Source organism: Platalea leucorodia (assembly GCF_965183815.1).
Source record: "Platalea leucorodia genome assembly, chromosome: 9".
Taxonomy (NCBI): Eukaryota; Metazoa; Chordata; class Aves; order Pelecaniformes; family Threskiornithidae; genus Platalea; species Platalea leucorodia.
The window spans coordinates 36,234,231-36,250,883 of record NC_138831.1 but is presented as its reverse complement, the minus strand read 5'-3'; the positions used below and the strand labels follow the sequence as shown (position 1 = coordinate 36,250,883).

Here is a 16,653-nt window from a genome sequence, read left to right as displayed (position 1 = left end):
TTTGCATTAAATACATTTTTTTAGCATTAGAAGTTGATAATTGGAGAAAGGAGGTTCACTTTTAAAGGGTCTGTTTTCTACAGTAAAGCAGATATTTCAAAGGATTCAGGTCCTTTCTATGTTTCCAATTGGCAGGGGTTCAGACCTCCTCTTGGCTTGATGGTGTGTCGAGCAAAAGGGCACGCAAAGCTGCTGACATGCAACTAAGAGCAGGGGTGACAAAGCTTGGTGGATAAGAGCTTTTCAGGGATTTTCTAAAATAAAGATGAGAGTACAACACGGGGAATTAGAGCAGGGGGAGCAAGGAGACACACAAGGAGCTATTCAGTGAATTTGGCTCTTTAAGAATTAATGAAACGTGCAGCACTTTAGTGATAACAGTTTAGAAATAAGCTGCAATAATATAATTTTCTGATTTTGAACTTCTTTTTGCATTTCATTAAAATTAGCCTATGATCCTAGAAAATAATTTCAGTCTTTTTTTCTAACTGCTTTCACTTGTTGGTCCTTAAGCTATCATGGTGATACTGTGTTTGACTTTAAAGAGAAGAGCATCTAAATTTAAATCTAATTGGTTTAATTAAATTTTTAAGTATAATGAGAACTGATTCTGTTGACACTGACTTCCTCAGAATATCCATTTAAAAAATGGCTGCTCAACTGTATGTGATGAATAAAATAATAAGAGTAAATAAAATTTCAGCTTTAAAAATAAGTGTTGGGTTTGATTTCCACATTACAGGAAACAGAGGAAATGGTGCTGGAAGCTCACAGACAGGTGATGCACTTGGAAAGGCATTGGCATCTGTAAGTAGCAGTTAGAATATTCAGATCTGAAAGACTTATTTTGATCATTGCATCCATTATTTATGTGTTCATTCATTTTATAATATCAAATCAGGAGTTTTCATGTATGAAGTTAAAATAATGTACTATGATACAATGTTACATACTAGACAAATGTCTAAAAAAGCAAGTGGAGAATGCTTTTATTTGTAGAAGACTCTGACTTCCTTTTTTTTCAGGTGATGGAAAAATTTAGGGCAGATATAGTTTAGAAAGTAGTTTAGACAAAAGATAATAATAAAAAGTTCAGGGTTTGATTTTTTATTTTTTTCCTATAGTGTTCTAGTTAAAGTAAAATATTTTTAACATTACTCTTAGAGTAGATCCTGCCTCAAGGTTTAAAATGTTTTCTCGGTGGCCTTATAAAACCAAGAGGTTTTGAATGCTGTGTTGTGTAGCTATAATTTATGGAACAGCCTTGAAAATGCTGTACATGCATAAAGTTTAAACTCTTGTTGGAATAATGTAGATAATGTGAGACGTTGCAAGTATCTTCAGTCTGTTAAAAGCTCTGTTTACATATGCATGCATACAGCAATTATTTTTTCATTGAGACCATCAGATGTACTTTTTATAAAACGTAATTGATACAGTATACCAGAAATTTCAGACTTAGGAGTGGTGGCTGGGGGAGCACTTTATATTTCTTGTATGTAGCAAATAGGGAGACTAAGTCTGATTTAAAAGATAGAAATGACTACTTTGCAGCCGCAAAAGACCATTCCTGGGTTGGATTCTGCATCCCTCACCTCATACCAGTGAATGCAAATGTGCATATTCGTGCAGATGCTGTTACCCTTGCAACCCCCAGAGGGTCATATGTTAAAAGATTACCAGATCTGATAATGTCTGTAATGTCCATATTGGGTAGGAGAACTCTGACCTGCTGGCTTTGAGGAGAAAAATGTTGTCCCTGTTGCTTTTGGGGATTCAGCAAGTAGATAACAATTCAGAGTCCAGAGGGCAGTTAACACTCTCTTTTTGTCTGTTTGAGACCTGTCAGAAAAGAACTGGGATCATTTCGACTCCTAGAAATAGCAATGCTTACGTACTTCAGGCCGTTCATTACTCTACAAATGTATTAGGATGTCTGCTGTTCTGCAGCCTGACCAAAATTTCTGTTGTTAAGTCTGACACGCTGGCCAGTTAGACCTGTGGGACTTCGTGACATTTTCCACTGCTCTCCTTTTTTTAAAATTATTTGCTCGTCCTTTCAGGTATTTTTCCCCAAGTCACTAGCTGAGAAAACCAGGCTGATGTTTTGAGGAAAAACTCTAAATATATTGCAAGTGGAAGTCAGGGCAGAAATGTTTAATCTAACTGGTGGGTGGGCTCTGGTTGTCATAGAAACTTGTTTCTGTCATCCCGTGTTGTTGCTTGGCAGGAGCAGCCAGGTCATTCCATAAATCATTTCTGTCATAGCTGATGGTGATGCATTCCATCTGCTCTATCAGTGCATGCCATAGTCTGCACACTTCAAATCCCTCGCCTCATCCATCTGCTTCCCCCGCACCCTGCAACACGCACGCACCCAGCACACTTCTTGTGCTTGTTCGGCAAGGAGCACCGCTCACGGTTGTGGAGAGGAGGAAGGCGGTCTCTCCTGCAGGTGAAGCTAGCGCACATGAATTTTGATGGCTAGTAAACCAAGAGTATTTTTCTGTTTGAACAAAGTTTTATTTAAATACCATGATTGTCTTGACTTCCCCCCCCCGCCCCCCCCAAGATGACGCTATATGCCTTTCTGTTAGGATTTTAAACACTACTGCTGCAACTGTTGAGAGGAATTTCTAGTTCTAAAATTCTGTTGATGTACATCTCACAATAGGCCTTTCATGTGCGAAACATCAGAGGATACGACATTTGTTCTTCAGTTTAGGTATTAAAGACCATACAGAATAGTATGTGATTAAACATGTAAGGCCAGATAATACATTTGCAAAGGTTCTTTTATTTTAGGTTTAAGCCTGGATAATTGTGGTCTTAATCTCAGGGTAGGCAAGAAAGAGAATTGTACATGAAAGTATTTACACAAAGTTCCCAAAGCCCTGTGGATTATGCATTAGTTTGGATAATGAACTAGTATAGATAGAAAGAAAAGAAAATCTGGGTATTCGTGCCATTTCTAATGTGTTTCCCTGAACATTTGCCAAACAATAACCCTTTAAGATTGTGCCCATGGAGGGTTATATGGCAGGAGAAACATCTGGTTTATTTCATTGCCTAATGCCAAATCAAAACACTTGGTCTTTAATTTAGAGGAGATCAAACAGGAGGACTGTTTAACTTTGTTGATTATATCAGACCTCTTTGTGATAACTTATGTTTTGATTCCTACCTCAGAACTAGGGTAAAGGCCTTTGTACGGTCTCTGTAGTTAAATAGCCACTGGTCCCCTCACAAAAGAAAAGAAAATGTAGGGAAGTTGACTTCTAAAAGTAATTCATGAATTAAGTTTCTTTGTTGCTTTAGACTCAATAACATTAACATAACAAAGCCTAACTGAAATGTACACTGTAGTGTTTAAAAAATTGGACTAACAGCTCCGAGGTTTGGCTCCGCAGGCTCTCAATTGTGCTGCTTTTGTCTAAGAGCCTTTTCATTAGACCCTGGCATATTGGCACCCCGCTGGCTGGAATGGACCATGACTGATAGGAGGAGGAGTCTCATTTGTTGCAGTAAAATGAGTCATGTTACCGTTTAAGCCTGGCAGAAGGTGTCAGGGTTGTTCATCATTGGTCATTTAACAGCACATCGGCCAGGGACTGCATGCAGAATGAATTCTGACCTCGTGTTTCAATTGTGGCTTTGGTATAATGTAGGGTTTCCCTCTTATAAAATATAGCAAAATAAAGTTGGCAGGTAGAGTGGTGGAAAACCAGTTTCAAAGTAAACTTCATGGCCTTTGTTCTGACATAATTTTAATTTTCTGTATCTTATCTGTCTGGAACTCTCTTCCCATACTGACACCCAAGATTTATTTTTATACTGATGTACAATGCATGAATTTCCTACGATGGTCTGAGGTAGTTTGTTCTTTTCCTTTCTAGCATGTATGAGGAGGAGGAGGAGGTGTTTCCATTAGGGAACTGATGGTCTTTTCTAATGAAGAAGTATGATAGACCAGGAAGGAGCATGTGGTCTGTCGGGTCCTGTTTTTGTCAGTTCAAAAAGTACAATATGCAACTTAACCAAGTCCCAGTTTATTGTCAGCTAAATGCTGAAATGTCATATTTTCTGTGTGAAGAGACATCAACCACAGTGCCAGTGAAGATTTTTTAACTGCTATCTGATGACTAACAAATCCTGGTCTGTGCTCAAGTAGAACAGGTTTGAACTGGTGATTTATAAAAATATGTTCTAAAGTCCATAGTCAGCCTCTAAACCTATTCAGTTCCCTTCACAAAATGAATTTTCCAAGAATCTTGACATTTTAAGTTTTAATTAAAGCTTTAAGCATTGTCTTCTGTTTTTATCAAGACTTTTTAATTACATTAATAGCGAGGAATGAATTGTTGCAAGTTGAGGCTTAGTATCTTAACGGAGCAATCGATACAGAAATAAGAGAGAAAAATTATATGTGCTGCAATACATAGCAAGAGCAACAAAATTTCAGATGATTTTCATTTGGTAGATACCAATAGTAACTAGACCTTAATGCTTTCTTGTTTTCTCTTGTGAAGGATTAATTTTTAGAAGATAACATGTGTTGACTGCTAAAACGTGTTTTCTCTCTAAAGTTTGGGTAGTCATAATTCCTCTGCATTTTCCTGAAGTTTTGTTTGTTATGATTATCTGTGTACTGTTAACTCTCACATATATCGTTCCCGTTCCCCTTCAGTGATAAAAAGGCTGTAATTTCTGCTGCTGTTAAAGTAGAAGGAAGATCAGTTATACTTGGGTCACTGTCAAACATAGGCTGTGCTTATTTTGACAGCTGCTTGAAAATGAAAGTTCTCTGGACATTTTTAGAGCCTTGAGTGTAATAAAGCAGAGCTGTGATTGAAGGATCAGATTGGTTTTTTTCATCAATCCAGCATCGAGTGACAATTAAAAGCATGAAAAGGAATCCTAATAGCTATTTTTTTTACTGTGTATTATGACTTGTACTGATACGCAATCTCTTTCGTATGTTGTTAGATTTATTCTCCTGATCATACCAGCAGTAGTTTTCCATCGAATCCATCAACACCAGTTGGATCACCATCACCTCTTACAGGTACAGACTAGCCGTTTGTCAATAACTTGTTTGTTGTTTTGAAAACACCCTGTTTTGAATCACAGCGAAATCAGCAGTAGCTTCCTTGCATAATTACTTCTACATTTTCTTTATTTTTCCATTGTACTAAACCCAGATTTATAAGTCCAGATTCTTAAATATTTTGTTATGAGCATTCACTTAAATCCTGGCAACTGGCTTTGAAAATTAGCTTACAAAAATCATCTTTGAAAACATTGAATGACCATATACTATCACAGCTATAAAGATATCTGTACAGAACTGTACCATAGGAGAGAAATAAGAGTGATTTGGTTGTTTTTTTATTTAAAGCTGTATGTTAAAACTCTGCGGCAGCTCTCAGTGACAAACACAGCAGATGTGTGTTCCCTCTAATGAAAATATAGTAGGCTATGAGACTATCCAATTTTTACACAGGATAGCTTTTCATTCATGTCTTTCATGAATGCTTTCATTCTATGGGAGAAGAATTTCTGGCATTTTTTGAAATAAATGCCCTGTATTGCAGCCACCTCTGTCACCTGTGCTTTGTGTGTTTGTAGTGTGAATGTGGGAAGCAGCATTCCAGTGTGGAGATGAACTGTGGGCAGCTGCCTACAGCTATTAGTGGGTAGTGCAGCTTTCACAGACACTGTGGCCTCAGCTGTCTAGTAAAAGTTGAACAGCTGTTCTCCATATAGAGAGGACTGTGAAAGCTCCATTGACTTAAATTTGTTGTTTAACAAAGAACTAGAATTACAAGCAAGATGATGTAACTTTAACCCTGTTCTTTCCTATAGTGCAATTTGTTAAATTATTTAACGTTTATACAACAGTCTGTTTTCCCATTCTCTGTTGTTTAATATATCCCTGCAGACTCCTGGCCATTGGTCACTCTTTGGCAAGAGCGTTTTGCTTTTTGTAAAAAAAAGAAAATTAACTTACAGTGAAAGGTGTACAGAATGAGCTTAGCTGAACACTTTTGTAATCTAGATGAATAAATTAGTAGTTATTGCATGCAAAATGCAGTCATATACATATGTATGTGAATATAGATATCTGTATATGCAGTGTCACTCAGAAAACTTTCATCATTCATACTTCACGCATGTTTAATGGACACTGTTCTGGTTTTCTGTGGACTTAATGGATTAATGAATATCTGACATGGCATACCTGGGCAGCTGCTTTGGGCATTTTGTTTCTATAACTGAAAAAAACATTGAATTGAGTAACAACGGGATTAATGAGATTTTTTGATTTAGTGATTATAGTTGACAAAAAATGTTTTCTGTATCCTTGTTGTACTGAAAAGGCAGATCAGACCAGAAAATTATTATTCTTTTCTTTTTAACATCAAAGGAAATATTGAAAAGAGCTCTGTGGCTGGAAGAAAGAAGTTCTCACGTTTCAAAGTATTTAAAATTTTAAAGATCCCAATTGGAGTTCCCTGATTAGATACCACAATTAATTTTGTAAGCATGAAAACGCTAGCTAATTTCTGGGTTTGGAAGATAAATTTGAGGTCCCTAAAATTTGGGGTTTCCCTTTGCTGTTGACACCTCTGCCTGTTGGAACCTGGACCAAATGTAAAACTCTCCAAAATTTGCACTTTGATTTGTGTTCCTTATTCTGCATTCTGATGGCTAAGACAGTAGTAGATATAAGCAAATAATATTGAAATCCTTCTCAGGCGCAAACTTAGCATCTGCTTTACAATTATACTCTCCCACCCCACCCCCTTTAATTCCAGTGATACAGAATTTATCAAGCCTTTGGTAAATTGCTCCAGTAGTTAATTACCTTCATTTATGAATCTGGACTTTTATCTTTATTCCCAGATGAGTCTCTTAGAACACAGTGAAGCACAATGTAAAGTAATTACTACTATATTTATTGCTATTTATACTCCTGGTAGCCATTTTCTGTCCTGACCCAAAAAGTTATTGCAGATAAAACAAATGTTTTATGTATACTAAAATAATATATTTTTGGAGCATTTTAGCCTTCGTCATGATTTTCCTCTTTTGCAGTTAGTTCTTTGTTTATTTAGCGTTCTTATTATTATAGTTTTGACTAAGTCATAATTTACCTAACCTTTAATTGTAAATTACAGTAGGAGCGCTCTATTTGCCATTTAAAGCATTGAGAGTAACTTCATGAGACGCTTAAGTATATAAGCTCATGTTTGACTGTTTGGCTGTTATGTTACTGAATAAGGACTAACAACTTTTTTTTTATTAATTTAAGTAAAAGCTTTGAGAACAACATGATGAAAACCCCCAAGTATTATGAGACAATAGCGTGCGTCTCATCTTCCCTGCCCACGTTTAATTTCTAATTTTACATAAACATGCCGAGAGCTTAGCTTCTTGCATAGTTTCAATGATTGTGTATATGTATGTGAAGTTTATCTACAGATCCGAATGGCGGGAGCCTTGGTATTTTAAGACTCCTTCTCCCAGGATCAGAGGTGGTCAGAAGGGCTGGGTCGGTTCTGAGGGTGCAAACCCAGCCCTCTGCCGACTCCGATGCCAGCGTGTGTTTGAGAGGGGAGCCAGGGGATTAGTGCTGGGGAGACTCTGGGAGGAAGAACAATACTACAGTGATTACTATCGATGACCCCTGTAAATCCGAACGCTTGCCTGGCTTATTTGTTTTTCCATGCTGCTACGTTGGTGCTGCACTAAAAGCTGCAGTTGTTAATTGCAGGGCTTGTGGTGCCAGGATGCTTTTTAACATAATTGGTGGATTTCATGCACAAACTTCTAAGGGGGGAGCGGAATGAGGGAAGCAGGAAATCAGTGCCATCTGGCAACCTGCGCAGGCATGGAGACCGAGTCGCCACCGCTCAGAAAGAGCACCAGCGTTACTAGAGGTGTGATTAAATACTGCAGGTTGCAGTTGGGTTGTTCGTTTGAGAGGAGGAGTTGAGTATTTGCTCCCCCCTTTTCTTTTTGTTTCCTTTGTGAGAAGTCCCACTCAGAGTTTTGTTCTGGGCTTACATTAAGGAAAATAGTACCTTTTTCCATTTAAAAAAACCCCAAACTCAGACTAGATGCACAGGCATCGAGCCTGTCTGCTTTCTTTCCTTAACTGGTTGCGTTTCTGCTTAATTTTCAGCGGATGCTTTATTGTAGGAAGCAGTACACTCAGTCCTGTTAGTGGTGAGCACTCATTAAAGCCTTGACTATGGTCTTGTCCCTAAAAACGGAGTTTTGACCAGATAAAAATTTGAACGTTACACTGAGCCAAAATATTCTAAAGTTGTTTCATTAATGCTTTACAAAAATAAGTGGGACTCCAAGCATTATTCCCAAGTTCAGGAATGACAGTAATGCAGAGGGAGACTACAGATCCAGACCCAGAGTTAGCTGTGTGAAGTGAAAATTGGTAATTATAAACTTACTCACTGATGTCGTTACATTTTAAAAGAGAATTCCAGCACAGTTATGGCAGCTCTGGGCTTTTATGAAATTGAAGGTGGTTTATTTTTTTTTTTTAATTAGAAAGGAAATATTTAGGTATTTTAATAGGTATGCAAGCTGTACTCTTTGTTAAATAAAACCCTTTCTTTAAAAGGTAACTACTTGCAGCTCTCTGAACAAAGGAACAGTAATGTTATTAAAGCTTTTCCCAGTTTTCCAGACGTACAGCTCTGGCTGTTATTGAAAGAACAAGCCCACAGGCTCTTCCTTTAATGAGCTGCTTTGGATTGTATGTCCATAATTTATTAATGTAATTGCTTTATTATTACATTTGTATGGCTGAAAGGAAGCTGTCTCTAATGGACATAAAATTTCATGTAGTATCTTTATAAAAGATGCATTATTGGTGAGAAAAATACATGTTGTACTACTTCAGGCTTTGTTTTAAAAGTACCGCTTTATTAGTTAATGCATTTCACATCCAATTATTTCTACATTTTACATGGTAATCAGGTATATTTTTGTCAGATGAGAACGGATATGTATTTGAATTTGCAGTGTAGAGGTAATACAGATGCAATTGTCGATTTGTTGCGCAGTCAATGATTCTTTAGCTGCCAATTTACCTTAAATATATCTGAAATAACAAATGGGAATAACTTAGGTGCATTTTTACTCTTCTAAACTTGGAATGCATTATAATCTAAAATGGTATAGTGTAGAACTAGACAAGGTAGAGAAAGCTTTTAGATCTAGTTTTAAGTTTTCTTATTTAGTAGAGAGGTGTCATAAAAGTGGTTTTCCAGGTATCCTTAATTCAGTGTCTATTTTATTTCTTTAAATATTTTTGTTGTATATTTTAACACTATTAAAGATATGCCCACATATACTGAACATAATCTGAAGAAGAAAGAATTCAGCAATCTTTTTATGGTGACACTGGCAGAAAGCAGGTATTTCAGATACACAGTGGGTGTGTGCATTTAGTCCACTTTTTTAATGTTGAAGTACTTTGAAGATGCCACTGCTTTGTCATCAATAATGTGTCTAACTCTACAGATACCAGGATATAAAAATTATCCCTCAATAATGCCGAATGAAGGAATTTGTCCTCCTTTGTATACCCATATGGTAGCTTACCTTTATGCAGAATATGTTGGTTTTAATTATGTTGAGAAATATTGCATCTCTGCTTCCCACTTATGCTGCATAAATCTGTGCGTTAACCTAGACAATTTTGACAGGTGCCAGTCAGTGGTCTAGGAGCGGAGGACAAGCCCCCTCATCTCCAAACTATGAAAACTCTCTACACTCCTTGGTAAGAATTGTCAAAAGCAACATAGTACTTTTTCATTAAGAGTTGAAGGCTTGGTTTTGTATAAATCCTGCATATCATTAAAGGAAACAGTAGGATAGCATTACAAATGAATTCTTTGCTAACAAATGGCCTGTTCAGTTGAACAATATAAGACGTGCAGGGTGTGTCTTTCACCATCTGTTCCCCGGGCATCAGGCTTCTGTGCTGAGGACAGCTGGTGCTAAAGCACTGTTAGGAGATTCTGGTACCTTTTCACAAATCCATAGCTAATTCTTACCTAAAGTTCAGTCTGGCGAAAAGATAAAGACTTCATGCCTTTGCATTTACTTGTCTTTCCCCCTCTCTCCCTGAAATGTTAGTCTCTTGGGCTTGTTTTCATTTCACTATCATTAAAGTATGAATGTATTTTATTTGTAATTATTATTTGTTATTGGGGAATGTTCATTTATTAATTAATGAAACGTTTTACAGAAAGCCACACAAGAAATACTCTACAGCATTGTAAATTTTCTTTTTTTGAAGATTCAGGAGAGGATTTAAGTAACTGACTTCTTTCTTAAATTTCTGGTACAGCATCGGGAAGGAAAGGGGGAAAATTTGAGGGAAGGTTTTGATAACCTGTTAATATTTCTAGTTTCCACAGATGTAATTTCTTTTTTTTCTGTCTAACAAGAATAAATTTAAGCTAAATCAGTTTTCTTTTCTTCAATATTTTTGCAATTAAATATAATTGATATGTACATCTTAGAATCCTAACATAACTGCAGTGTTAAATATTAGCCTTTTCTTATCTTAATACAATCAGATCTCTGTTGCATTAACTTGACTAACAATTTATTGCTGACATGCACATCAGCTGTTTCCTCACCTCTTTTTTGAATTAATCTTAACCTGTGCTTTGCTTCCTGTTCTGTCTTGACTTTGCCAGAAAAATCGAGTTGAACAGCAACTTCACGAGCATTTGCAAGATGCAATGTCCTTCTTAAAGGATGTCTGTGAGGTACTATTTCACTTTAGATGGTGCCTTTTTGTGTTTCAATTAATGCTTCCTTCGGATTCCCCATTAAAAACTTAAATTAGTGTAGCGTATGACCCATCTTTTGACTCCAGCATTCTGCTATTTCAGTTTCTAGACAGCTGCAATGTCAGAATTGGTTTTGCTTTGGTTTTTGTTTTTTTTTTTTTTTTTTTGTCTTTTTTTAAAGGAAAGTAATTTTAAGACAGCCTTTTCTGCAGTAACATACAGAACTCGCTTTTATTTCTGAAATATCTAATCTGTTTAAAGATCCATTTTAGAAAATGATAACTTAAAGTTTTGTCCAGTTTTTTTGTAATACAGGTTCTCAAAAAGCCACTGCCTCTCTTAATTGTTACCAACGTGGTGAGGCTGATTTTATGATCGTTCTTTCTCGTCCTGTATTAGATAGCTTATTTTGTAGCACTTCCTTTTTTCTTGTTCATGCCACGTAATAGAAGCTGAGTAACATTAACCTTATAATAAGCTTCACTTCAAAAGCTGCCACCTATTTGTGGAATGAATGCTATCTCAAGCAAAATCTCCAGATATCTTTCTTTTTCCTGTTTGTTTGTAGTGCTGGTAGGTGCTTTCAAAGTCTTTTGATACTGCATTTCATCTTCTATCTTTAATATCTCCGAGGTAGAAACTGTTACGGTGTAATGAGTCTGCAGATCTATTCAGTAATGGCTGTACTGTCCCTCTTGAATCCCAACAGCAGTCTCGAATGGAGGATCGCTTGGACAGACTCGATGATGCCATTCACGTACTACGAAATCATGCTGTGGGGCCTTCAACAAGCCTGTCAGGTGGCCATGGAGACATACACAGTTTATTGGGACCATCCCACAATGGGCCAATTGGAAGCCTGAACTCAAATTACGGAGCATCTAGCCTTGTAACAACCAACAGACAAGCATCAATGGTAATGATATTTTTAACCATGTATATATTTATGCAAAGCAATTACAGCTGATGCATTTAAATTATCATAGAGCTAGTGAGTTAAAACTGGGCTGTAAGGTGAATATTTACCAAGAAGAAACTACTCGAGATTCTTGTGGAGGAAAAGATGGCAGACAGCTTGCACCTGCTATGGGTTTCCAGTTAGAGGGCTGGGGTGGGCAGAAATGGGGGGGGGGGGGAGAAAGATGGGAAAACTTAGACTTTGGCCTGGTCAGTGGCCCATAAAATCCTGCTGTGACCATATGCAGAAAGTTGAAACTTTCTGCTGAGAGCATTTCAGCTTATACATGCATTTTTTCCAGATGTGTAATAATTGGCAGAACAGTTTTCTCCTTGAAATGGTGAATAGGGAGACTGAATGGGAAAAGCAGTCAAGAAGGACTGAATTTCAAGTGTTCTGGTCTGGAAAAGCTGTTTATTGTAAATTGGAACTAGTCTTCAATAGCAGATGCTGGCAGAGGACTGGGAGGAAGCTGTTGGAATGTGGAACCATAGTGTGCGCAGGCTCAAAATTTAAACTTTTTTTCTAAATGAAAAGGAGTTTGAGCACAGCTGTAGTGTAAGTAACAATGAAGAGGAAACAACTTTTAGATTAATCCCCAAGAAGAGTGAAATAATGCAATCCATCTCTTTTAGTCTCTTGAAAAATGTGAACTGTTCTGAAAAAATGTAGTTGAGCTTTTCATAGATCAGAAATATGTTAAAAGCATTATACAGTAAACGAAATCTATTTGTAGCATTGCTCACTTCCCTTTTCTTCCTCCCTTCTCAAAAATGCTGAAAGGAAAAAGGGCTTTTTAAAACATGCTTATTTTAGCGGTGCCATGTGTTTGCATGTTTACAGCGTAATTTTAAAGACCAGTTACATGCTGTGAAATTTTCTGTTATAAAACAGATTCACAGCTGGGTACTGTGTGATCAAGGCAAAATTTCACCTATCATCAAAATAATTAGGTACCCCAATTGCTGAAGGGTTTGTATTCTATAAAACAGAATTAGTTCCAGGCTCTCCCATTCGCACGTCACACATCCATTTATATTAATTTCAGAACCACTGCAGTAAACATCAAAAAGAACTGGTTACTTTCTATAAGCTGCGTGTGTCTGGGGCCTTTTGGGGAAGGGGGTACTTTCCAAACGCATATCCAACTTTAGGTTTCTGTACAAGTTCACAGTTACTTTTAGTAATGAAGGAACTGATGCAGAAATACTTCAGAATGTTTTTTAATACTGCCTCATATTTAATAGTTAAAGAACGCTGTTAAAGGGAAAGTTTTACAGTGTTCTGGGGTAGACTGAAATTCGGTCATACAAAAGAAAACTTTTTTCCCTAGGCCTTAATGATGTGGGGTAAAGTGAGTGACTGAAATTGCAGTAACAAAACTGTTCTCTGTCTGACTTGTGGACCCTTCCGATGCTGCTAAGCCAGATACAGTCAAATGCAGCCAGTGCCGAAATGCACGTAAAAATCCCCGTTTCTCTTTTAAACTAAGCTATGATAAATACTTTGTCAAGTCAGTTTTGATTAAAATAGGTGAGAGTGGAAAATGACACTCCAAAATGAATAAAGGTTCCTTGGTCTGCTGTAGTTTAATGTAGTTGTGTAACTTCAGTGTAGTATAGACTTGATTTATCGTGGAATGATTGACCTGCAGTTTTGATTGAAGGATGCTTGCTGTCTGTTAGAAATAAACTTAGATTAGGAAAATGAAAAAAAAAAAATTGCTTTTATATTTCATCCTCTCTGGGTGAAACAAGCTTGCAGATCAGTTTGGGCTTGAAAAGTGAGTCAGCTAAAGAATTTCTTGGATTAGCCTTAATTTTGTTACATCAGAATAATTGGCTCCAACAGAAGGCATCCTGTGGTGGCCTTGCGCAGTCCCCACAGAGTGCCCTCTGACATCGTTTGCAATTGCGGGAACTCAGCGTGACTTAGGACAGAGTCCTGAAAAATGTACGGAGCAGAGGTTGGCAGATCTGGCTGTAGTGGAAGCCGAGTGGTTTATTAGCAGTGGCTGCGTTTCAGTAATGCCCCCAAGTATGAGGTGTAATTCTTAAGGTATTCAAAAATCAATTAATTTCAAACTGTACTTATTTACTATTTGTGTTTCTTGAAATAGCAAATGTAGGAGAGCAGAGAATTTGAGAGACAACCTGAACGATAAGATCTAGACTTTGTTCAGGAGTTAAATACTACTTTACTTTAGAGGACCTCTGATAAATTTTAAGAAAATAATGAGTACTGGCTAACATAATGAGAAATGTCAACATTGATAAGGATGTTTGCCTGTTTTTGATGTGCTCGTAGGGTTTTTTGGTCAAGAAATGTTCATTGGGATTCAGCACTAACTGAAACTTCCTTGTCGAGGGGGGGCAGATCTTTATACAAAACATTTTTGTCCTTTAGGAAAAAAAATAGAAAAAAAATTAAATTGAATTTCCCTTGAAGAAGATGATCTTGGCAGAAGGAGCTAGGAAATGAGTAATTTAACTCCTTTTTATGTAATTAGTGTAACCAGACATGGTTTTATTTTAACATTTGCTTAATTTTTGAGCCAGATTTATTTTAAAACTCTAGTTGACTTCATTTCCTGCTCGCTCTGAATGGTCTTGTTTTCTTTTTAGCTGGGCTGGCCATTAGACTTATTCAAATAGATTTTTAATATCTCAAACTCATCAAATATTTGCTAAGTGGCCTTTGAAGTTGATTTGTATTTTATTTCATGTATTATTGAAAAGTTAAGAAGTAATACTCTTTTTGTTCTTATTCAAGCTGCTTTTTATTTGTCATTGTAATACAATGGAAAAAGAACAGCCTGAATTGATTAAAAATAAATAAATAAAAGGCCTGGAAGCTCAGTTAAGGATGAAACTCAATCCTTAAGTCACAGGGTTTTTCCAGGTATAACAGGAATCTAAGGACGTGGGTGCTCGCCCTCTCTCTGCCCTGGGTGCGCTGCAGCGTGGCAGCAGGGGAGGGCAGCTGGGGCTGCTCTGCCGACACCAGCCATCGCTCTTGCCCAGAGCCCTTCCAGTGCTCGTGTTCCTCCACAGAGACTACGCTCCCGCTGCGCAACTGGGAGCTCTCTGAAGTGTAAAAAGCCCTTCCCATTGTCCTAATTATGTTCACCTTGGTTAAAATGATGTTAATGACCATGGCCAAATGGACCAGCTAGTATGGCTTGAAAAGTGCATGCATTTTTAGATACGCTTAGGCGAGTCCTAAAGCAAATATGGGCAAAGACTGATTTTTTTTTTTTCCAGTTCTGAAAAGCTTTTATCGCTAAGAGTTCAAAATCAGTGATCAAAGCGAAGCGTGAGATGGAGAGCCGGCGTTACCGGGACAGAGGCGGTGCTCTCCCCACGTGCCGCACTCCGGTCTGCTCCGTGCGGGAGCGTGTCGTCAGCTGCCGTGTTCCGTCTAGTTTTTATTTCGGTGCCAAAAATACTTAACTGCTTTTCCAGTTTCAGATCCCAAATGTTATCACTTAAGTAAATTGAAATAAGTTCTGCGCTCATTTTTTTAAAACTTACGAGTCCGAGGGTAGCTGCAGGTTGTCCTACATGCAAGTCTTTCTTGAAATGCATAAAAATAAATACGGTTCACCTGGTAAATTACAATAACTTACAGTACAGGACTACCGTTTTTCTCAAGGTGTGATTTTGCTGAGCTGTAGCTTCTTTGCTTTGCTGAGAATCCTAAATGTGCATTAGGTTGGCATTGTAAAGAGAACATAGGCAAAGGTGGGTGACTTAGGTATGTCGGTAACAAGTGCGGTGTCTATGGTGATTGCTTCTCAGATGTCTTTTCTAAAATATTTTGCCTTTGCAACTGGAAACTTCGGGTTTTCGCTGCGTGTGTGAGCCCAGCCTTCCCGTTTGTCTCCCATTTTGCGTGCCGGAGGAGCGGCTGGGGTTTACTGAAGAGGGCCCGTGAAAATAAGGCTAAATTAGCTCCTGGAAGAGCGAATGAACTCCCAGTGTGTTCGCTTCCCGCGTCAGCCCCTGCCCGCCGCTGCCGCGGGGTGCGGCCTGACGGGGGACAAGGCGGCTTCTCAGGAGCCTGCGGGCGAGGGGGCGGGGCCGGGGCGCCCAGCTGTATGCTAATGCGGCCCCGCCCCGCCCCGCCGCGCGCAGCTGGCGCGCCCCGGCGGCTGCCCCGGGCGAGGGCGGGGGGAGCGGGACTCGCCCGGAAACGCCGGGGAGGCGTCTGTGGGCGGAAGCGGGTTACGGAGGCGCTCTGCTGACGTCACTGCGCTGAGGCGGCCCGGGCCGGGCGGCGCGCGGGAGCGTTCCGCCCCCGCTGCTGCAGGCGTTGCGCAGGCGCCGCGTCCCGGGGGCGATCGCGGAGCGCCTGGCGCCCGAGGGGGAGCCCCGGGGGAGGGGGGAGCCCCGGGGGCTGGGCACGCGCCGCCCCGGCCGCCCGGGTGCTTGGAGCTCGTCTGGCTGAGAACCCGTGCGGTCGTGAGGCGCGCCGCAGGCTGGTGGTTCTGAGGGCCTCGGAGCTGGCGGTGTCCAGTGCCTTTCGGCGGGCTTCAAGGAGGCGCGCGGTTGCGCTCCCTTGAAACGCAGATGGGGAGAGGCTCCGTCTGCGACGGGGCAGTCGAGGGAAAGAAAAGCAAACTAAGTGTTCTGAACTCGATGTTGAAGGTGCTAAAGATCCAATTTGGTGCCTCGGAGCCGCCACTGATAAGTTGTGTTTGTAGGAAAGAGAGCTCTTGGCCTTCGCATGGGACACGGTGACTTTCAGCAAGTCTCTTGGTTTGGGTGGTTTTTTTTGTTTGTCTGTTTGGATTTTCTAGTACATCATAGATCAGAGGTAAAAATTCATATGGTCAGTTTTGTAACACTTCAGCTCTTA

At 39.2% G+C, this 16,653-nt stretch overlaps 1 protein-coding gene across 7 annotated transcripts in view; it reads left to right on the top strand.

The window, feature by feature from the left end:
• Positions 1 to 16,653, top strand: part of TCF12 (transcription factor 12) — a 175,413-nt gene that overhangs the window by 146,636 nt on the left and 12,124 nt on the right. For 3 of the 7 annotated variants that reach the window (XM_082322639.1, XM_082322643.1, XM_082322644.1), the window contains 5 exons: positions 743 to 807; positions 4,987 to 5,065; positions 9,738 to 9,811; positions 10,740 to 10,811; positions 11,545 to 11,751. In XM_082322639.1, coding sequence (XP_082178765.1) covers positions 743 to 807; positions 4,987 to 5,065; positions 9,738 to 9,811; positions 10,740 to 10,811; positions 11,545 to 11,751 — 497 coding nt within the window. The remainder of the gene's footprint in view (positions 1 to 742; positions 808 to 4,986; positions 5,066 to 9,737; positions 9,812 to 10,739; positions 10,812 to 11,544; positions 11,752 to 16,653) is intronic. The other 4 variants (XM_082322641.1, XM_082322645.1, XM_082322640.1 and 1 more) reach the window with 3 other exon arrangements.